The sequence below is a fragment of the Macaca mulatta genome, chromosome 15, assembly GCF_049350105.2.
Source record: "Macaca mulatta isolate MMU2019108-1 chromosome 15, T2T-MMU8v2.0, whole genome shotgun sequence".
Classification (NCBI taxonomy): domain Eukaryota; kingdom Metazoa; phylum Chordata; class Mammalia; order Primates; family Cercopithecidae; genus Macaca; species Macaca mulatta.
Genome location: NC_133420.1, coordinates 114573944 through 114596993, shown reverse-complemented (window position 1 = coordinate 114596993; position 23050 = coordinate 114573944). Strand labels below are relative to the sequence as shown.

At 40.9% G+C, this 23050-nt stretch overlaps 1 protein-coding gene and 1 long non-coding RNA gene across 3 annotated transcripts in view; both read left to right on the top strand.

Moving 5' to 3' along the window:
• The window catches only part of UBQLN1 (ubiquilin 1), a 47952-nt gene extending 38515 nt beyond the window's left edge, over nucleotides 1-9437 (top strand). The window contains exons 7-11 of one of the 2 annotated variants that reach the window (XM_015118002.3): nucleotides 34-176; nucleotides 2944-3027; nucleotides 4220-4335; nucleotides 5324-5492; nucleotides 7459-9437. In XM_015118002.3, the coding sequence (XP_014973488.1) occupies nucleotides 34-176; nucleotides 2944-3027; nucleotides 4220-4335; nucleotides 5324-5492; nucleotides 7459-7611 (665 nt within the window). In that variant the 3' untranslated portion in view covers nucleotides 7612-9437. The remainder of the gene's footprint in view (nucleotides 1-33; nucleotides 177-2943; nucleotides 3028-4219; nucleotides 4336-5323; nucleotides 5493-7458) is intronic. The other variant, XM_015118003.3, reaches the window with a different exon arrangement.
• Nucleotides 9438-9563: 126 nt separating this feature from the next.
• LOC144334738 (uncharacterized) overlaps nucleotides 9564-23050 on the top strand; it is a 47907-nt gene continuing 34420 nt past the window's right edge. The window contains exon 1 of the long non-coding RNA XR_013404904.1: nucleotides 9564-9628. This is a non-coding gene — a long non-coding RNA (uncharacterized LOC144334738). The remainder of the gene's footprint in view (nucleotides 9629-23050) is intronic.

The following is a 23050-nucleotide window of genomic DNA, read 5'->3' as shown; positions in this document are numbered from 1 at the left end:
CTTAATATGTCTTTTTTTAAAACAAACTTTCAGCTAGTATGTTCAACACACCAGGAATGCAGAGCTTGTTGCAACAAATAACTGAAAACCCACAACTTATGCAAAACATGTTGTCTGCTCCCTACATGAGAAGCATGATGCAGTCACTAAGCCAGAATCCTGACCTTGCTGCGCAGGTGAGTTTGTAATTGTATTGAAAAGGACTGTGCAGTGTGAATTAAAATAACCTAATCTAGTAATTGTGATTTTTGGCACATTTGTGTTGTGTACGATATCTTAACACACTAGAAAAGTAAACTGTGTCTCCAGTTTTTTAGACCATGTACTTCTTTGTCGTAAATTAATACAAAACATCTTTATCTCTGCCATTCATTGACTAGAAAGAAGTGCAGGTTTCCTTTGTTTCTACATATGTTGAGTTAGGAGACAAGTACAAAGTTATGGAATGCCCACTCTTTTGAAGATAAACTACTTAATTGTAAATCTTGAAAGCAATTAAGAGCAATGTTAATACGTTTGATTATAATAGTCACACTCAAAATGGCAGTTGTAAAATAGTATGAAGTCATTTATTAAAGACAGGGGGATTTGTCAGAACAATGTTCTCATTCTTTCAACTATTGATTTCCCTGCTGAAGATCGTATACTGGTCCCTTATTAATGTATTCCTTTTTCTAATTTGTTTCTAAAGAGACCACAGCTAAGAAAATTAGGGGATCTCAATGCTGGCTGAACATTCAGGATCACTTGGGAAGCTTTATAGACAGTACTGACGCTTGGGCCCCATCCTTAGACATTTTGAGATAATTGCATCTGATAACTCCTTCCCCCTCAAGTTCTCTAGGTACTGTCTAGGTTCCTTACCATAGGGCTTGAAAAACCACGGAGAATGTGAAATAAACCTTGATCATCTGTAGTTAATATTTGCTGTTTGTTAAAAACGGCTTCTGTAGTGCGTCAGGAATTTGGAGGACTTTATAGTTAATCCCATCCCTTACATTTTAAAAGCTTTAAGTCAAATGAATGGTTTTTATTTTCTAAATTCTAGAACTATATTGATTCAAGTATCTTTGACGTATAATTCTCAGTAATAACTTATGCCCTCACCAAATTTGTGAAATTGGAAATAACGAATTTTAAGAAGAATTTTTGTGTCTGTGATTCTGTATATTGGAGGTACATTTTATGGAAGATTGATTTATGCATATGAAACTTATCAGACTGAGTTGTTAGTATTAAATGCCTCAATTTACCATAATAAGCCATTTTAAGTGTGTATATGGCTAATACTGAATGTGCATCTTGCTTTCAAAATTTGACTTTAACAAGCACATGCCTAGCAATTTGTAATAATCTTACATTAGTAAAGTGACTTGAGCACTCACATACTATTTTTTTACTGTAAAGCACAATGTTGCTAATACTAGATTGGCAGGTCTTTTATTACAGATAGTTTAGAAACCATTACAGTGTTCTTGTTATCTGCAGATTAAAATCTGTGTTTTTTTCTATTCTTTTGATTTTTAAATATTTAAAAAGAGTCTTTTCTATTCTTTTGATTTTTAAATATTTAAAAAGAGTCTTGAGTGTAAAATCTTGTAGTATAAGCACTCAGGTAAGTTATAAGAAATATCCTAATCAAATGAGATGATTATCTGCGAATAAATACATTTAAGATGACATGCTTTTTTAATATTAAATGAAGTAAATTCCAAAAGATATGTGTGCTAACCTCGTTAATATGTTCATAATAAAGAATTATTTGACTGGAACCAATAAAGAAGCAGGTTTGTTGACCTTAAGCTGATATTAGTTTACTTACTGTGAACTTATTGGTCACTTTGAAATAAATACTGTATATTCCTGAAAGGTTGTCTGACATCTGCTTTGGTTATTGTATTGAAATTAACTAAAAGATCACTTTGCAAGAATTGGGGTGAATTTACTCTACCGGCATTTACATTGCTCTTAAATACAGTTAACTACTTTATGGCGAGGATCATTTTCTCCCCAGACTTTGGATAGGTAAATAGGCTGTCAGTAAATCCTTGTTAGTTGACTTTTTTACTCCATCTGGAGAAAATGATATAAAATGTGTCTTTTGAAGCTACAAGAATTTATTAGTTTCTGGTTATGCTGATTGTGTATTTTAATCTTATTTTTAGGTATATGACATCATACTAATATTGATCCTGATTTTTAAAATCTTAACGTTTATTTGAAGGTTAGGAGATGCCACTTTTCTCATCTCTGGTGGTAGTGAGGTGAAATCCAGATGCTAATCTTGGTGTTCTCAAATGGATTTACATATTTTAGGTCTTAAATCATTTAAATACTTTCCCCAGAGGACTGTTGGTGCTAGGCCTGGCTGATTTTCACCTAGCAGCTCCATTTCTCTGGCACGTTGGTTGCTGTTTTGCGGTGTTATTTTTTTGGACCTAATATTAGCTGTTTTGTAGTAGGCAGGTAGATGTAGTGGTCCTTTTCAGATCTGGATTTTCTCTGTGCCTGCCACTTGCGTGTCGAGGTTTCTAAGCAAGCCATGTTACATAGTTTCATGTATTGATGTTTATGTTTATTCTGTCAGTGTAGTAGAAAATATATCTTCATGAATGCCAGTTACTCCCATTTTTCTTTCAATGGCAAATGTTCACCTTTGTTCAAGGAAAAGCCTAAGAAAATGATTCCTTTTATTTTTTAGGATATTGCATGTCATTATCATAACCACCATTCTCGTTGAGAGAAAAGATGCCTCGTTTTTGTTTTTATTCTTCTGGAGATCCCTCTTGTGGACAGTACCTTCCCTTTTCCTTTTTTATTTATGTTCTACCTTCCTCTCTTTTAAGTGCCAGTTTAGGCACTTGGGGGAAGATAGAATAAAACAAGGTACATTACTTGTTTCAGATATTTCCAGTTAAAATTGTTTGAACACTTGCCCCATAGATGATGCTGAATAATCCCCTATTTGCTGGAAATCCTCAGCTTCAAGAACAAATGAGACAACAGCTCCCAACTTTCCTCCAACAAGTGAGTAAGACAAGATGTTAGCTGTCTTGGGTAATGATTTGCTTGAAAAAATTTGATGATAAACATTTTCCTTGCTCTTCTCTGGCTGATAGCAAAACATAGAATAGAGACCAATAATGCTGTCAATTCGTAGAGAATTCAGCTTGATCTTAACTGAGTCCCATTTCGTTGCTGACCTTTTGCTTATGTTTCTTAAACAAATTCTGAGGAAAGAACCATTTTGTTTTTGCTTTTTAGGACCTAGGATTTTGAATGCTTTGTTAATACCATAAACCATTTCCTTTCACTGTACTAACTTTGAAGTGCTTCCTTGTGTCATGTTACGCTTTATGGTTTAACTAATTTTGAGTAACAGGAAAGAGCTACCCTATTCTGTTTTACAGGTTGTTTTCTTCCAAATTAATCGAATTTTTTTTTTTTTCAACGGGTAGATCTCATTTCCTCAAACTCGGGATTAGTAAGATTTAAATGGTCAGTGTTGTCATATAAGGAAGGTTATATTATAAACAAGTACTTGAGATTGCCATGGTATTTTATTATTTAAAACGACAAAAGAGAAGTTAGTTTTGGTGTTTTGAAACTGGTAGTTCTAGAGCTTCATATATTATGCAGATGACTCTCAGGCCTGTAAACCATTTTCCAAGGTTGGTGTCCTTGATCTATTGTAATGATGTAAGCCTATCTTTGGTTAGTCAGGTGGTGTATATTTGGAAGTAGTAAAGCTAAACTCAGCATACATGTATTAATGTCAAATTTGGAACTGTTGTTTTAGAGTGTACCTTACTGGTAAAATTGTTATATCAGTAACAGGTAACACTTGGTTAGGTGGAATATGTGGCTTTTACCATATTACCATGTCATAAGAATTGTGCATTTGGAGGTTGTCTCTTAGAAGTAATACTTTATCTTCTGTTGGAGAAAGGAAATAGTTGTGGCTTCCAAAGTAGCTCCTGATTTTCTTCCATTATGAAAATGGCTTTCATGATGGACTTAGGAGGAGGTCAAGTAATGATTTGCACACTAGGTTTGCTGTCAAAGAGGAGACACTTGTGTTTATTTTGGGAAAGAAATTATGGATTACCAGTGTCCAGGTGTAAGGTTTTAGATTTTCTCCAGAAGCATAACAAAGATTTAAAAATTTACCTTCACTGATTTTAATTCCTTTGTAACCACTAGTTTCTTTCTTCCTTAGATGCAGAATCCTGATACACTATCAGCAATGTCAAACCCTAGAGCAATGCAGGCCTTGTTACAGATTCAACAGGGTTTACAGACATTAGCAACGGAAGCCCCGGGCCTCATCCCAGGGTAGGCTTATTTGGGGAAGATGATGAAAGTGCATAATGGTTACTTTCTCTGAGAATTTCAGATTTAGTAGTATTCTGCCTTTTTTTTTTTTTTTGGTTGTTGGGGAGACAGGGTCTTGCCCTGTCGCCTAGGCTGTGAGTGTGGTGGTGCAATCATGGCTCACTACAGCCTCTACCTCTCAGGCTCAAGGGATTCTCTCACCTCAGCCTCCTGAGTAGCTGGGACTACAGGTGTGCACCACCACACCCAGCTAATTTGTTTATTTATATATGTTTGTATGTATGTATGTATTTTTGTTGTTTTTAGAGATGGGATTTTGTCATGTTGCCCAGGCTGGTCTCAAACTTCTGGGCTTAAGCGATTCGGCCTGCTAAAGTGGGATCAGAGGCATGAGCCACGGCACCTGGTCCCCTATCTCCTCCCCCCGCTTTTTTTTTTATTTAGGAGTTGGATTTTTGCTCTTTTACCCTGGCTGAACTTGAACTTCTAGGCTCAGGTGATCCTCCCACCTCATTCTTCCCAGTAGCTGGGACACAGTGCCTGGCCATGATTGTTTTTAAGTCAGGGTTTTCAAAGTTAAACATTATTATTATTTTTTAAATTCTTTTTAGAGATAGAGTCTCACTCTGTCGACCAGATTGGAGTGCAGTGGTGCAATTTCGGCTTACTTCAGTCTCTACCTCCTGGGCTCAAGCAATCCTCCTACCTCAGCCTGCCAAGTAACAGATACTACAGGTGTGCACCACCACACCCAGCTAATTTTGTTTTTATTTTTTGTAGAGATGAAGTCTCACAATGTTGCCTAGGCTGATCTCAAATTCCTGGGCTGCTGGGATCATCGGTCTCCCAAAATGAGCCACTGCACCAGGCCAAAAGGGCTTATTTTAAGAAAATAGCTTAGCTTAATTATATTAAAAAGTAACCGATTTATGGACTGGCCTCTGGTTTTGCAGGACCTTAGGATATTTCCTTTTTGTGCTTTCTCTAGGTTTACTCCTGGCTTGGGGGCATTAGGAAGCACTGGAGGCTCTTCAGGAACCAATGGATCTAACGCCACACCTAGTGAAAACACAAGCCCCACAGCAGGAACCACTGAACCTGGACATCAGCAGTTTATTCAACAGATGCTACAGGCTCTTGCTGGAGTAAATCCTCAGGTATCAGTTCTTTTCCATTCACGTTTTGTATTCCTTAATGTTGGAAATTTAGAAATTTCCAAAAAGAAGGAAAAAGGAAAGCAGTAGTTCTTAGGTGTTTAGGTTAATGAAAAATACGGTCTTAAGGATATTGAGTAAGAAAACAGGCATTACAAAAGTTGTTGACTTTGGTGCTATCTGAGACACTAAAGGAACGTTGTTACGGTTGTAGAGAAGACATGCTACAACCTAAAGTCTTACTTTTTAGAAATTGCCTTTTAAAATGCATTTTTTTTTTTTTAAGTTCCTATTTGAAAATCATTTGAAATAGGTTTTGCTTTAAAAAAGTTCTTAGGGAGGAATGGAAACTTGATTATCTCAAGTACTTCCAGGACAACTGTATTCTAGTCTGTCTTTTGACTGGAAAAAAGTCCTGACTACCTTACTCCACCCATTACACCATCTCCTGTGGTAGCTTGTTACATATATATATATCTCGTAAATGTGGCTAAAGAATATGGACCCCCAATACTGTGCTTGCATCTACAAACATACATTGGCTTTACTAATAATGTGCCATTATATAAAGATGATCGCCAGTTCAAGCCTGTTTTATTAGGTTGTCCCCAAACTTCTTAATGTCTCAAGGTCTGTTAGGTGCTTTCTGTTTTCTTTTCTGGGTGTCTTTTCTTTTTTCTTTTCTTTCCCTTTCCACTTTCCCCTTTACCTTTCTTCTTTCCTCTTCCCCTTTCCCTTTTCTCTTTCCTCTTCCCCTTTCCCTTTTCTCTTTCCTCTTCCCCTTTCCCCTTTCTCTTTTCCTCTTTTTCCTCTTTCCCCTCTTTCCCCCCTTTCCCCTCTTTGCCTTTCCTTTTTCCTTTTTTTTTTCCCATACCCTTTCCCCTTTTGACAGACTGCCCAGGCTGGTGCCATCACAGCTCAGTGCATCCTGCACCTCCTGGCCTCCAGCAATCCTTGCACCTTAGCCTCCGGAGTAGCTGGGACTACAGGCGCAGACCACCACACCTGGCTAATTTTTGTATTTTTTGTAGAGATGGGGTTTCGCCATGTTGCCCAGGTTGGTCTCAAACTCCTGAGCTCAAGCTATCCCACCCGCCTTAGCCGCCTCCCAAAGTGCTGGAATTACAGGCGTGAGCCACTGTGCCCGGCCTGCTTTCTGTTTTCAGGCCTTACTAAATACAATAAACAGAGTAGTGTTCTGTCTTATACATATCTGTATTCCTGATAAGCCAGCGTAGTATAGTTTCTGGCTCATGGTAGGTACTCAGTAAGTATTCATGGAATAAATAAGAAAGAAGGATTTGGAGTATTAGAATTGTTACATAAGTTAACTTACCTCCGAATTACCAAGTAGGCCTAGGATTGATTGGTCATTTATGTGATTTATGTGGGTTTTTTTTTTTTTTTTTTTTAACTTCATTTCTGAAGAAAAGATTTGATGCTGCTGAATTGTCAGAATTAAGAGTATAATTTTGGGCCTGAAACTGAAACTCTTTTCTAAGAATTGACTGTCCAGTGTGCAAGTTAAACTCACATTCATTCAAAGAATCATTGAAACTTTAGAATTTCATACATGAGGATACCGGCTTTTATAAGTTACTCAATTGGTCAGTAGCTACACAAATCATCTAATTCTGAACTATTTGTATATATATATGTGTTCAAATTTTTCTGCACGTACATGATCCTCTAAAATAACGGTTGATGTTTATTAAGCTTCCCCCCCTTCCCCACCAAAGTAGAGTCGTGATCTATTTGACGTGATTAGGTATAAACTAGACTATTTAAAATAAAGTGCTAATGGACTTTTAAATATGTTGGATATGTTTCAAGAGGTGGGCAGTGTTTTTGAAGCTCAGTAGATCAGCATATGTTATAAAAAAGCAATTAAAAAATTTTAAAAGTCAGTCAGGTGTGGCATGGACTGGCTTCCTTTAGAGTTGGATTAATTTTTTTTTTTCTTTAATAGCTACAGAATCCAGAAGTCAGATTTCAGCAACAACTGGAACAACTCAGTGCAATGGGATTTTTGAACCGTGAAGCAAACTTGCAAGCTCTAATAGCCACAGGAGGTGATATCAATGCAGCTATTGAAAGGTTACTGGGCTCCCAGCCATCATAGCAGCATTTCTGTATCTTGAAAAAATGTAATTTATTTTTGATAACGGCTCTTAAACTTTAAAATACCCGCTTTATTTCATTTTGACTCTTGGAATTCTGTGCTGTTATAAACAAACCCAATATGATGCATTTTAAGGTGGAGTACAGTAAGATGTGTGGGTTTTTCTGTATTTTTCTTTTCTGGAACAGTGGGAATCAGTGCTTTTCATTTAAGGCTACTGCATGCATCACTTCTGCATTTATTGTAATTTTTTAAAAACATCACCTTTTATAGTTGGGTGACCAGATTTTGTCCTGCATCTGTCCAATTTATTTGCTTTTTAAACATTAGCCTATGGTAGTAATTTATGTAGAATAAAAGCATTAAAAAGAAGCAAATCATTTGCACTCTAATTTGTGGTACAATATTGCTTATTGTGACTTTGGCATGCATTTTTGCAAACAAAATGCTGTAAGATTTATACTACTGATAATTTTGCTTTATTTGTATACATATAGAGTATGCACATTTGGGACTGCATTTCTAGAAACATACTGCAATAGGCTATCTGAGCAAAACACCTGTAACCAAAAAAGTGAAGATAAGAAAATACTCTTAAAGCCGAGTATTTCCTAATTGTATAGAATCTTACAGCATCTTTGACAAACATCTCCCAGCAAAAGTGCCGGTTAGTCAGGTTTGTTGAAAATATAGTAGAAAAACTGATTCTGGTTATCTCTTTAAGGACAATTAATTGTACAGACACATAATGTAACATTGTCTCAACATTCATTCACAGATTGACTGTAAATTACCTTAATCTTTGTGCAGACTGAAGGAACACTGTAGTATACCCCAAAGTGCATTTGCCTAGGACTTTTCAGCTTCTCCCATAGGTAGTTTAACAGGCATTAAAATTTGTAATTGAAATGTTGCTTTCACTGAAAAAGTGTCTAAATGTTTCAGTTATTTTTAATCGCCATATAAAAATAGAACTCTCTTTTGGGTTTATCTGTTTTCTCATGCACAGGCAATACACGAATTTAAAATGAGTTGTGAGCCAATTGTTTCTGGAGTGTTTTGGTAGTTCTGTTACGAAATAGTTAAATATTGTGCTTTTCAGAGCCTCAGAAAGGGGGACGGGGTGGGGGGGGCGGGCAGTGGAATCTATCCTGGATGGGGCCAGCTTAAATAATACTGGCAACCAAGATTCTGTTAGGATTTCTGTGCATATAGTATAGTAAAGAAGTATCATTCAGGGGTGAAAAACAAAGAGCCGTTTTAATGATGTTGAGTACATTTGGCTGTTTTATAGCCTTTTTCTTCCCTCCCCAAAGAATTCTGTTTGCCTAACTCCCAAACTGTTGGGGTGGTACATTCCTTTAGGACCAATTAAAACAGAGTTTAGGGTCAGTAATACATTTGGCTGACTCTGGTTCAGTATTCTCTTAGGTGATTATATTCTCTCATGTACAGTTACAGGAAATTAAAATGTTAAAGTAACCTAAAATGAATTCAGACCAATAAAATCAAGGGAAATACAAGTTGATTCCATTACTTCTGTACGTTGCTTGCTATTAAAAAAGGTTAAGAGGCCAGGTTACCCACCAGTCCATGCACTGTTCTGACACTTTCCCCAGGAGGAAAACAAGTACAAAGGTTATGGTGGAGGCATGAGTAGAGATTGTTGAGAAGGGTATTCATGTGTCTTTGCTCTTTCTGCTTGATGCCTCAGTCTGGTTTAAAAACTTCTGTACTGGCGAATGTGGTATTCAGTGTGGGATAGTGTCATAACTAATTTGACAATTTATTAATCACAAAATAACAATAAATCTCTAGCTTTTACATTTGATTTGTCTTGCCTCTTTTGTAGAAAGAAAAAAATGTCTTTAACTTTTGCTAACCATGTGTTTTAAAGGCTATTGAAGTTGATTTACCCCAGATTTTGTCACATTTTACATTCTTTATTTTTCAGGTTTTCCAATTAAAATGTCACATGGTCTTTTATGGTGTGATAAAAAGATAGCACACTGGGAAGGTAGGTGACTTGAGCTCCACTTTTGATCTTGGTACTTGACTAGTTATGTGACATTGAGGCGTCATGATTTCTTTATTATACGTGTAGTGGTGAGGCTTATAGGTGCACTGGACTGGGCGAGAAGCTCTGAAGTACCTTCAAGCTGCTGCAGTGGTATGGTTTTCGTTTTTAATATGTTTACCTTTAGGTCTAAGTCTAAAGATAAATATCTACATCTTAAGGGGTTCAAAATACTTAAAATTCTTATCAGCACTAAAAGGATGTTTAAAATACTGTAGGCTTAAACTGTTCTCATATTGAGTGATAATATTTAGTACAAATTGAATAAAGAATGGAGTAGTGAAGATGTCATTTCAGGATTTTGTTTCCTAATTATACTATTTGTGATATCCTAAACAAAGTGTAGCAAGTACTGAAAAATCAGATGAATGACACCTGACCTCTGTGTGTATTAGAATCTTGAGTTTCAGACTTGGTTTAAATATGATAATGAAAAGAGTCTTTTATTCTTACTATGTTAATTTAATAGGCATATCACAACAAAATATAACAATGGATAACAATATGCTAGTGACAAAAGTGAAGCTAAGCCATGTGTACAGTGACATCCACATGATTAACAAAAAAAAGGCTATGTGATTAATGCAGGGAAATACTCCATATTGTACTTCTTCTCTTAGAGATTACTATTAAACATGTTAACAGTCAACAGGAAGTCTTACATTAGAGAAGTCTATTTAAAGTTTTATCAGCTTTTTCCAGTCTCACTAGACCATCTCTTAACTATTCTTTAAGGTGATGCTGTATGCAATGAACACACTTCTGTACTTTGTGTATCTACCCTTCTCTCTGGTGTTGCACATGGTATTTATCTACTTTGGCTCCTATAAAGCCTGCCATTCTTTCTGGGCTCAGTTCTGAAGGCGCCCTAAACTTTGCTGATCCAGTGTTTCGTTAACGCTTAACTGTTCATACTTAGCCTTTACTGTCAATTGCTGCATTTTGCTCCTCCCCTTCACCTTGTAGCGTTTTGTTTTGTTTTTATTTTTCTGCTCTAAAATTGTCTTGGCAGTTACCTAAGTAACACCAGTTGTTCCTCTTCAACTTGTCTGTATCTTTTCTCATAGGCAACTATTATGTCAGAAAGTCAAATTATTGAACATCTACTGAGTGCCAGGTTCTTTTCCAATTGCTCAGAGTATACCAGCCAATAAAACAAGATTCTGTCCACGTGGGGCTTACATAGTAGAATGTAGGCAGATAGCAAAACGTCCAGATTGCTTGCCAGGTAATCAAAATCAGTGCTTTGGTGAAAAATTCTGCATAGTAAGGAGACTAGGTCAGGAAGTTGGTGGTCTTATTTTATATAAAGTAGTCAGAGAAAGCCTCAACTCATCAAGGAGGTGACATTTGAACAGACATGAGTATCTGGAGGGGTGAACAACTTTTCCAGGAAGAAGGAGAACTAATGAAAAGGCCCGGAATAGTGTCCTTGAGTGTATGTCAACCTAAAGGGAAGAAGCTGAGGCACAAAATACAATTTCAAAAGAGTTTACTTGAGCCAAAGTGAGAACAACTGCCAGGGACCCATTTCAAGTTGCCTTGGGGAGTACTCTGTTTGGTTCAAGCAGGTTTTTAAAGGCAAAGGGGAACAAGGAGTGGGCTGATAAAAGTTTTGACAGGTATTCTCATTGGTTTCCAGAGATAACATTGATTAGCCAGGCTGTACACTGTTGAACATAGGGTAAAAGTTATGGCATCTACTGTACGTCTTAATGGCTACTTGGTGTCAGTCCAGAGCCCACATAGTAAGTTGCTTCAAGAGGTAATTATTTAGCTCAAGAGGGAATGAGACGTGACTGATGTCACATTTTAAATACCTCTCTGATCCTGATTAATTTAAAGGGGTTTGCATTCCTCAGATAAAAACTTTTGTTTCTTTCTCAGTGTGTTTGTAGAACACAAGGAATCCAGTATGGCTGGGCAAGATGAGCAAGGGAGGGGGGAAACGGGGTAGGAAATAGGAGAGAGGTGGGGGGGTTCAGATATTTGACACGGAGGACTTGGTAATACACAAATCTTTATGACCCACCGCCAGAGTTTGTGATTAATAGGGAATTGGGGAAAATTTTGCATGTCTAACAAGTTCCTAGGTTGAACAACTAATGAAACAACTAATGAACACCACTGCACTACAGGAACCAGGGTGAAAGCAGGAAGGCTTTTCGGAGGTTATAATCTAGTGAGAGATCACAAGGACTTGGACTTGTGGCAAGTGGAGGTGGTAAGAAGTTGGATTTGGGGTATGTTTTGAAGGTAGAGCCAACAGGATGGACTGATAATAGAGGTGTGAAGTTTAGAGCAAGAGAGGAGTCAAGGCAAACAAGGTAGAAAGACAGGAAAAGGAGTGGAAATCAGGATTTTGGTGTTGACATGTTAAGTTGAATGTACTTGATGGAACATTTAAGTGAAGATGTTGAGGCGAGTGGAGAGCTGCAAAGGAGAAGAACAGATAGGTCATAAGGTGAGAGCTAAGAGAGGTCCTGAAAGTGGGTGATGAAACTTACTAAGAAGGAGAGTGGTTCAATACACTGCTGCCTCAAGTTCTCATCATGGATTGAGTTAACCGTTTGCGTTTAGTAAAGGAAGGACCCTCGTGACTATGACTATAGCGGTTTAGAGTGGTGGTTAAAATAGTGGTTAGAGCGGACTGGCAGGAGGCACAGTTTGGAAGAGAGAGAAATGGGGCCGTAGCGGTGGGGAGGGTGCTGTGGTGGTGTAGAATTTTGCCTTTGTTTTTTTTTTTTTTTTTAAGATGGGAAATACTACAGCATGTTTTTGTTTTAATTGTAATGACCAGTGTGGGGGGCATGGGGGAGGGGACTTGCCCAGGTAATTGTTTTCTACCAAAAGAGAGAAATGTACAGAGAGATACGAGTTACTGCTAGCCTTTGATTCCCGAAAGAGGTTTTAAAAAAATAAAATCGGCACCTTTGTTACATGGGCTGAGGTGTGAGGGAGAGTTTGTCTTTCCAGCCATCATTTGCCTCAGCTGGGTCTGCCTTTTCTTGCCAATAGAAGTGGCACCTGCCAGCCCATCTGAACTACACTTCATGGTCAGCCCTTTCAGAAGTAGAGGAAAAGCACCCCTCCAGCATTTTCACTTGGGTAAGATCTCATAGAACAAAACTGAGATTTCCTGTAAGCTTGGACAGTGGTGAAGCACACCCTCAATTTGTAATTCCAGCCTATGCCTGATAACATGAGTATTTCTGACTTCCAGTCAACTGTCTTGCTTGCCACTTTGTGCTTAGACAAGGCTAGACACATACAGGAATTGTCAGTAGTTTCCCTCAAAGACCAAAGCTGAGTGTAGGAGCCTAATTCTTTAATGGGATATATAGTAGACAGTTGGGTATTCAAGCCAGATTTTTTTACGAAGGTGTTTCAGACACATTTTCTATTCCTTTTATTTTATAGAGAGGGGAGGGAATTTCCACTGTGTTGTGGTTATCTAATGCTTTATTACAAACTACACCACAGCTTGGTGGCTTAGAACAGAATCATTCATTTTGTTCATGAGTGAGCAATTTTGGCAGGGCTTGGTGAATACAGTTGGACCAACCTGACTGAGTCTGGAGAATTTACTTTCAGGAGGGCTTATTATGTACATGGGTGTTAAATTAGTGCATGCTTTTATCGGGGAGTGCACTCAGGGTCTCAGTTCCTTTCCACATGGACTTCCCGGTAGGGCTACTATGCTTCCTTACAACATGGCCGGTGGGTTTCAAAAATAAGTGTTTTAAGAAAAATGAAAAGTGCTGTTTTTTTTTAAGTTCTGGGTCCCAAAGTGGCCCAGTGTCATATCTCCAGTATTCTATTGGCCAGGCAGTCTTAGCTCACCCAAATATAAGAGGAGTGGTTGAAGACCCACTGCTTGTTGGGAAGAATGTCAAATAATTTGTGACCATCTTAATCCCAGATTGTAGTGTGACCACTACAATCCCAGAAGGAGGAAAATGTTGGAGGTTACACATTTCTTCTCCACTGTTCATCCCTTTCTAAGGGAATTAGTGACATGGCTGCTCGTTGAAGAGTGTAGAAGGAACTAAGCATAAATATGAACCCCTTTGGGAAACTGTAAAAAAGGGAAACATTCCCTGCTGGTCTACTTCCTGCCACAAGGTTAGTGAGATAGGCTTGACCCGTATGGGGGTTTTTTGTTTTTTTTTTTTTAACTGTGGTAAAGTATACATACAATAAAATTTACCATTGTAACCATTTTAAAGGGTACAATTCAGTGTCATTAAGTATATTCATAATGTTGTATAATCATCACCAGCCTTCAGAACTTCCATATCACCCCAAAAGGAAACCTTGTAGCCATTAAGCATTCAATCCCTATTCCCTCCTCACCCAAGCCCCTGGCAGTTGTAAAATCTGTTTTCTGCCTCTCTATGGATTTACTTATTCTGGACATTTTATATAACTGGAATCATTTAATATGTGGCCTTTTGTGTCTGGCTTCTTTGACTTATGTTTTCAAGGTCCATCCATTTTGTACCGTGTAATCTCATTCCTTTTTATGGCTGATATATGATATTCCACTGTATGTTTATGCCACATTTTATTCATCTGTTGATGGACCCTTTTCACCATTTTCCTATTGTGAACAATGTTGCAATGAATATTGGCCTACAAGTTGGAGTTTCTGTTTTCAGTTTGGGAACCTGAAAAATCTGAGACAGATCTCAGTTAATTTAGAAAGTTTATTCTGCCAAGGTTGAGGATGTGCCCGTGACGCAGCTTCAGGAGGTCCTGACAACATGTGCCCAAGGTGGTTGGGGCACACCTTGGTTTTATACATTTTAGGGAAGACATGAGACATCAATCAATATATGTAAGATGTATGTTGGTTTGGTTCCGTCTAGAAAGGTGGGACAACTCAAGCAAGGAGGGGGCTTCCAGGTCACAGGTAGGTGAGAGACAAATGATTGCATTCTTTTGAGTTTCTGATTAGTCTCTCCAAAGGAGGCCATCAGATATGCATCTAATCTCAGTGAGCAGAGGGGTGACTTGAATGGGAGCCAGGTTTGCCCTAAGCAGTTCCCCTGGTTGACTTTCCCTTTAGCTTAGTAATTTTGGGGTCCTAGATTTATTTTCCTTTCAAATTTTTTTTTCTTTTAAGGATATATGTAGGAGTGGAATTGCTGGCTCATAATGGTGATTCCGTTGTTAACTTTTTACGGAACTGCTGAACTGTTTTCCATAGTGGCTGCACCATTTTACATTCCCACCAGTGTTGTTTGGGTTCCAGTTTCTCTACATCTTGCCAACACTTCATTCCTCCTCCACTTCCCGTCCCCGTTTTTTTTTGGTTTTTGTTTTTGTTTTTAAATTACTGCCATCATGGTAGGTGTGAAGTGGGATCTCATTGTGATTTTTTTTGTTTTCTTGTTTTTGAGACAAGAGTCTCACTCTGTTGCCCAGGCTGGAGTGCAGTGGTATGATCTCAGCTCACTGCAACCTTTGCCTCCTGGGTTCGAATGATTCTTCTACCTCAGCCTCCTGAGTAGCTGGGACTACAGGTATGCGCCACCATGCCCAGCTGATTTTTGTATTTTTAGTAGAGATGGGGTTTCACCTTGCTGGCCAGGCTGGTCTCGAACTCCTGACCTCAGGTGATCTACCTGCCTTGGCCTCCCAAACTGCTGGCATTATAGGTGTGAGCAGCACCAGGCCTCATTGTGGTTTTGATTTGCATTCCCATAATGACTTGATGATGAGAATCTTTTCATATGTTATTGGCCATTTGTATACCTTTGGAGCATGAAGTCTTTTTCTATTTTTCTTTTGTTGCTTGTGCTTTTGGTATTGCAGCTAAGAAAACATTGCTAGGCTGGGCGCTGTGGCTCACACCCGTAATTGCAGCACTTCCGGGAGGCTGAGGTGGGTGGATCACCTGAGGTCAGAGTTTAAGACCAGCCTGACCAACATAGTGAAACCCTGTTTCTACTAAAAATATAAAATTGGAGGCTGAGGCGAGTGGATCACCTGAGGTCAGAGTTTGAGACCAGCCTGGCCAACATAGTGAAACCCTGTTTCTACTAAAACTACAAAATTAGCTGGGTCTGGCGGTGCATGCCTGTAATCCCAGCTACTTGGGAGGCTGAGGCAGGAGAATCATTTGAACCCGGGAGGCAGAGGTTGCAGTGAGCCAAGATTGCACTACTGCACTCCAGCCTGGGTGACAAGAGTGAAACTCCGTCCCCCGCTCCCCCCCACACAAAAAAAGAAAACACAGAATACATTGTTTCCTCCTATATTTTCTTCTAAGAGTTTTTTGGTTTTAGCTCTTCTATTTAGGTCACTGATAAATTGAAGTTATTTTTGTTTATGGCAAGAGTCCCAATTTGTAATTGGTTTTGTGGTTCTAGATTTGCAAAAGGAAGACCAGAATGTTTTACCCATTCCCACCCTTCTCCTTTAAGAAAATAATAAAAACAAAACCCAGCAAGACCAAGGACAAATAATGACTTAAAGATAAAATGATACTAGATGCTGAAATGTTGCTGATTGTAGACCATGCTCTTGACCAACTGAGGTCTTTGGTTTTCTCAGGAAATTGTTGAAGTTCTATACTTCCTCTTCTCATTTCTATCTCTTGTCCACCCTCATACACTTATCACCCGGTATTACTGCCATTCTCTAGTCTTAATGAAGGTGTGATTTGTATTATATCCGCAGACACTAAGCCTGTTCATACTCATGTACTATGTGCACTGTGAATGCTGATCCCAATTTTAATGTAGCACTGTTAGAAGTCTCAGCATCACATATAAAGCAGTGGATACAAACCAACCTAACAAAAGCATGTGGGTGAAATCCATATGGAAAGAATGTATGAATGATGTTAAATATACCATTCGTCAAAAAAGTTAAAGACATAAAACATTGATTAGGCAATGAGGCAAGTGATAGCTTTGTGGACATCCTCATTAAACTGAAGAATTAGTTGAGGGCTACAGAAAATGTTAGTCAGCAAAGGTGGTAATTCTCAACCCTCGCTTCACATTAGAATCAACTAAAAACATTAAAAAATAAGGCCACCTCAGACTAAGCGGAATTGTATCTGGGTGAGGCTTATGCATACATTTTAAAAGCTCTTAAAGTGATTGTAATGTGCTGCCAGGGTGTGACTTAGGCAGTGGTTTTCAGCTTCAATTGTGCATGCAAATTACCTGGGACCTTGTTAAAATGCATATTCTTATTCAAAAAAGTAACCCAGAATGGAGCCAAGACATGAGCTAAAGCTACATAAAACTCTTAGAAGTAAACATAGGTGTAAATCTTTGTGACCTTGGGTAAGGCAGTGGTTTTTTAGCTAGGACACCAAAAGCACAAACAACCAATGAGAAATAGGTAAATTGGACTTCATCAAACTTTTAAGTTTTTTTGCTTCAAAGGAAATGATGAAGAAAGTACAAAGAGAATCCAACTCACAGAATGCAAGATAACATTTGCAAGTAATGTATCTGATCAAGAACTTTTACAACTCAACAATGAAGAGACAATTTTAAAAATATAAAGAATTTGAATAGACATGTCTCCAAGGAAGATGAACAAATCACCAATAAGCATGTGAAAAGATGCTTTTCATCACTAGGGAAATACGAATCAAAATCTTAAGGAGATACCACTTCACACTCACTGGAATGGCTGTAATGAAGACAGACCAATAACAATTGTTGGTGAATGTGGAGAAATTGGAACCTTATATTGCTGGTGGGAGTGTAAAATGGGGCAGCTACCAGGAAAAAGAAAAGTAGTTCCTGTCATCCAGATGCTAGCCTGGTATTAAAAGCTGTACCTCCATGTCCTGCTGAGCGTACACAATTTCACAGGATACCTACGTCAGTACAAGACTGCTCTTCAGCCGTGGTGGGTCAAGACAAAGGAACATTTCTTTAGTCATGTCCACACCGAAAAACATGAGCATTTTCCAAGATGCAAAATTGACCAAACATCTCCCTGTCCTGGTTAATGTGCTTGTTAACCAGTTACAGCTTTAGCTTCACTTCCTTCTTCACACTTTACTTTATTTTTTATTTATTTATTTTTATTTTTTGAGATAGAGTCTCTCTCTGTCACCAGGCTGGAGTGCAGTGGTGCAATCTTGGCTCACTGCAACTTCTGCCTCCCAGGTTCAAGCAATTCTCCTGCCTCAGCCTCCCGAGCAGCTGGGATAACAGGCACCCGCCACCATGCCCAGCTAATTTTTGTATTTTCAGTAGAGATGGGGTTTCACCGTGTTAGCCAGGATGGTCTCAATCTCTTAACCTTGTGACCGCCCACCTCGGCCTCCCAAAGTGCTGGGATTACAGGCATGAGCCACCGCGCCTGAGCGATTTTCTTAAGATAACCGGTTATCCCCCACTTCCTGACAGCATCCATTTCGAGAGCCCTGCTTCCTTGAACCCTACCCAGGACTACCTATCATGCATCCAAATCTTAAATCCGTTCTGACATCTTACTGAGTCTTTTGCACAATTTTTGGAGGTGTGTTGTTCTTATACAGTGAGCAGTCAGCCCAACTTGTTCAGGGCAGATTGTGTTCCTATGTTATCTGGTCTGGAGCTGCACCGTGGTTGCCCTATTCAGATAGAGCGTGCATTTTTAATTTTGTCACAGTCTCCCATATCCCACTAGTGTTGGTCACATTCTTTGGCCATTCAAATTTGCAAGTCTTGCCATGGACTGTCAAGGGTTGAGGGCATTTCCTTAGGCACCATCTGACTGGGTCCCTGATTAAGGTACATGTTAGATTTACTCGACATCAGGTCTGGGGTCCTCCTGAGTGATGACCAGTGACTTCAACCTCCCACAAAGTGGACTTTAATTTGCACAGCATCCAGGGTAGGTTGCTGGAGGGAAACTGCTGGATCATCAGGAAATCAGCACCAGCTCACATTTCACACATGAGATTGTGTGAAGCTGGGCTGAAACAACTCCCCACACTGATGCTCAACACAGCTTACTGGCTGAATGTCTAATCAGATCCTAATTCCTTGGTAATTGCTGGCCCATGATACAGTTAATACTCTGATCTTGAATATTTCATCTTTGAATGAACAGATGTGCTGTTCAGTGGAGGGATAATAAACTTGCATATTACAGTTTCAGAAAATTAAAATCCCTGATGGATGGTGTCTTTGATTAAAGTCAGCTTGTTATAGTTTTCTCCTGGTTCTTGCACTCCATCCACTGAAAAATAATTTGCTCATCAGAGCAGACTCTAGAGAGGCACAGGATGTGAGCACTGGACCTTGGCAGCATCTAGTGACATCCCCTAGGGCTGCCTTATCTATGTCACCCAGCGAGTTTACGCCAGTGCTGTGCCTTGAGCCCAGGTTTTTCCGGGTCCTGATTCCAGAGCCGGCTGCTCAGCTGATTGCTAGTTCATCCCATGCTTCAGGGACCTCATCCTAGACCCTGCCTGATGTAAGCTGCCCAAGGGCTGGGGAAAAGGGTGTGGAAATACAGAGACCCTGGTGGAGCTAAGCTATCAGAGCCAAAAGACTTCATTCTTACGGGGCAGGTAACGCCCTCATTTTACAGGAGAGAAAAATGTTTAATCTGAAATTTCTCTGGTGGTGGGAATGGAGACTGGGGAGGGGGCGGTGGTGGTGGAGAATCCTGCCAGAGGAGAAGGTGAATCTTTTATCTCCATCCATTTTGAGCCACTGCAAACCATCCGGCCCTTCTTCCCTGGGCTCTTTGTGCTTGCTGGGTCCCTCCCACCCCGGTCACAAGAGGGCAGTGCCAGTCCACACCTCAGCCTCCCTGGGACCACGTTTGGGAAGATGAGAGCGGTGCTCTCAACCCACCAGACTCCTTTTCAACACCTCCTTTTTAACAGCTATTTTCTAATGCCCCTTTACTATCACAAAATGAGATTAATTGCTAACAAAACGTACCTAAGCAAGTAATAAATGTATGCCTTAGCTCTAATGTAAAGGACACATGAAAGTACAAATAAACTTTCAGTGCGTACTGCTTGAGCACGACTACAGTAAACACAATGGAGTTGTTACATGCTTGCGCCCATTGTGGGGTCACCCCTGAAAGAATGCAAGTGCTTGTGGGTTGCCGTGTTGGTGACAAACACATCACATTATGATTTTCTAAAATGATAAACAATTCTTGGTAAAGTTATAAAATGGGGGCCAGGCACAATGGCTCACACCTGTAATCCCAGCACTTTGGGAGGCCGAGGTGGGCAGATCACTTGAGGCCAGGAGTTTGAGAACAGCCTGGCCAACATGGTGAAACCCCATTGCTACTAAAAACACAAAAATTAGCCGGGCGTGGTGGTATGTACCAGCTACTTGGGAGGCTGAGGCAGGAGAATCACTTGAACCCGGGAGGCGGAGATGCAGTGAGCTGAGATTGGGCCACTGTACTCCAGCCTGGGCAACACAGTGAGACTCTGTTTCAAAAAAGGAGAAAAGAAAACTCTTTAAACCCAGGACTCATTCTTAGGTGTAAGGTGCGTGGGAGCTGGACGCAGGCCTACCCTTCTGCTCATAGACTTTCTCCAAATGGGATGATGGGGAGGTTCCTGTGCTGGGGTTGCGGCCCTCCACAGTGGTGCATTCACTGCATTGATTTTTTTATTGAGATAAAAAAATGCCAGTATCAAAAAATGGCAGATAAAAATTTATATACCATAAAATTCATTTGAAAGCGCACATCAGTGGATGTAGCCTATTTCACTATGCTGTGCAAACATCAGTACCGTGTAACTCCGGGACATGTCCATCACCCCCAGAAGAAACTGTGTACCTGTTAGCAGCCAGTCCCAAGTCCTGCCTTCCCCATCCCAGGCAACCCATCCATCTGTCTCTATGGATTCTTCTACTCTGGACACCTTTTCCCTTATCTCTCTGTTCACTTCATCTGAAGGCCTCATTGACGATTCCCTGCTGTTACACCAAGAGAAATACTTGAGAGGGGAACGCCAGGGCAGTATTAAAATGTCAATCAATAGATTATCCTTTCACTGCAGCCAGACCCTCTTAGCCAACCCAACTTCCCCTATAGATCAGTGTCCTTAGCCAGAAAAGGAATTCTCCACCCATCTCTTTGGTCCTTTCTACCTGCTACCTGTGATCCCTGCCAAATCAATCAGCCGCTTTACACGGTTGAGGGTTAGGTGCTCCCCAGCCTATCACCAACCCAAAGCGCCACTTTAGAGACTGCACTTCATCCCTGACCTTTCGTGAGTTGTCCAGCGGGTCTTTGGCGAGAACTAATCCAGTCCTAAACTTCACCTGCATTAAGATTCTCCCTGCTGCTGCCATCTAAGTGGGCTCAGCATGAGCAGGGGATCCAAACGGGGTCCTGGTTGTCAGACCTCACCCTGGGGCTCCCACCCCTGGCTGCTCATCAGGTCAGCTGTGGAGCTTTCAGAGGTGAGACCGGGGCCCCTCATGACAGATGCTGCTTCAGTGGGTTTGGAGGAAGCAGAAACAGGTCTGTGCTTTTCAGTTCCTCAGGTGACTCTAACAGGCAGTGGAGGTTGAGAACCACTGCCTTCCTCAGTTTTTCCTCTGTTTCCTGGCACCATGATGGAGGGGAGGCCAAAGGGTAGTTCAGCTGTGGAGCAGCTATGGGGGTCTGGCTTAAGTCTTTTGTCAAGGAATGTGATTTGGCATTCATGATGGGGAGGGAGCTAGGACAGGGGCACGATCCAGCCAGAACGGATGCTTTTCAGCATGTCTAAGTCCCCATGGTCAAGGCCCTCGTTGCTTCCTTTCTGTCTCGGGAGTTTAGTTGGTGCCAGAGAGTACACGATGCCTTATCTTTCACCCCAACTGGAGCCACCTGACAGCCAGGGCTTTGTGTCACAAGCCTCAAACCCTCCACGGTGCCTGTCACATACAGTCTGGACTCACTACTAAGCACAATGGATTGGTTGATTTCTCCCTCCACATGGCAGGGGGACTTATCCAGCTGGATGTGTTCATTGGACAACTTCTAGTGCCTGGCCCCCAAATATGAGGGTTGATGTAAACCAAAGCCAGCCAGAAGCGACTCCAAATAGCTTGGCAAAGAGGAAAATCAAGGGCTCCATATTTTCTTAGGCAAGGGCCATCCACCAAAACTGTCTTTTTTTCCACTGGCATGTAATTTATTTCCTTCCTTCCTTCCTTCCTTCCTTCCTTCCTTCCTTCCTTCCTTCCTTCCTTCCTTCCTCCCTCCCTCCCCCCCTCCCTCCCTCCCTCCCTCCCTCCCTCTCCCTTCCCTGCTTCCCCCTGCCCTCTCCTCCCCTCTCTTCTCCTCCCCTTCCCTCCCCTCTTCTTTTCTTTTCTTTCTTGATGGGGTCTCTCCATTGCCCAGGCAGGAGTACAGTGATGCAATCATAGCAAACTTCTTGGCTTAAGCATTCCTCCCACCTCAGTGCCCCCTGAGTAGCTGGGACTACATGTGCATGCCATCATGCCTGGCTAATTTATTTTTTTCACAGATGGGGTCCTCTATGTTGCCTGACCCGGCCTCAAACTCCTGGGCTCAAGTGATCCTCTCACTTGGCCTCTGGGGTCACTGGGATTACAGGCACAAGTCACTGCACCCAGCTGTAGTTCCTGAGTCAAATATGACATGCCCTGGTGAATAGAAACAGGTAAATTGGTTCTGAAACCCAATCTCTGGCCAGAGCGAACCAGTGGGCCCACAGGTGGCCACAGGGTGCCTGTTAGAGTCACCCGAGGAACTGAAAAGCACAGACCTGTTTCTGCTTCCTCCAAGCCCACTGAAGCAGCATCTGTCATAAGAGGCCCTGGTCTCACCTCTGAAAGCTCCGCAGCTGACTCTGGTGAGCAACCAGGGGTGGGAGCCCCAGGGTAAGGTCCTGGTGAGCAGCCAGGCGTGGGAGCCCCAGGGTAAGGTCCTGTGGCCCTGGTTGGGACCGAAGGATAAAGCATCTTTCTGGAGCACAGTACGGGGAAAGGCTCAAACCTGGCCCATGTTAGTCAGATTTTGGCCTGCACAGCTGGTGCCTGGGTAAGCTGCATGCCAGGAGGGCACCGGCACTTCTCACCTCCTGCTCCGCATCCCCCAGCCCTGCTGCTGCTGTCCTAGTGACGCATCACTGCCCTTTGGAAAGTTTCATTTCATGTCTTGGCCATAGCGGCTCTAGTGCTTTTTCTTCACCTGCCTAGTGTCCATTGCTGATGATTTTACACAGGACGGCAAGCAGGTGGACACGAGCCTAGGCTCACGGAGGTCTTTAGAGACCTTTGGTTCCTCTTTGTAGAATGAGGGCTACATTGGGTGGGTCAGCAAGTCTCTCTTCATTTGCTCGAGTTCCACATTGGCAACTTTGTGATGGATCGTGTGCTTTTTATTCATCTTGAAATG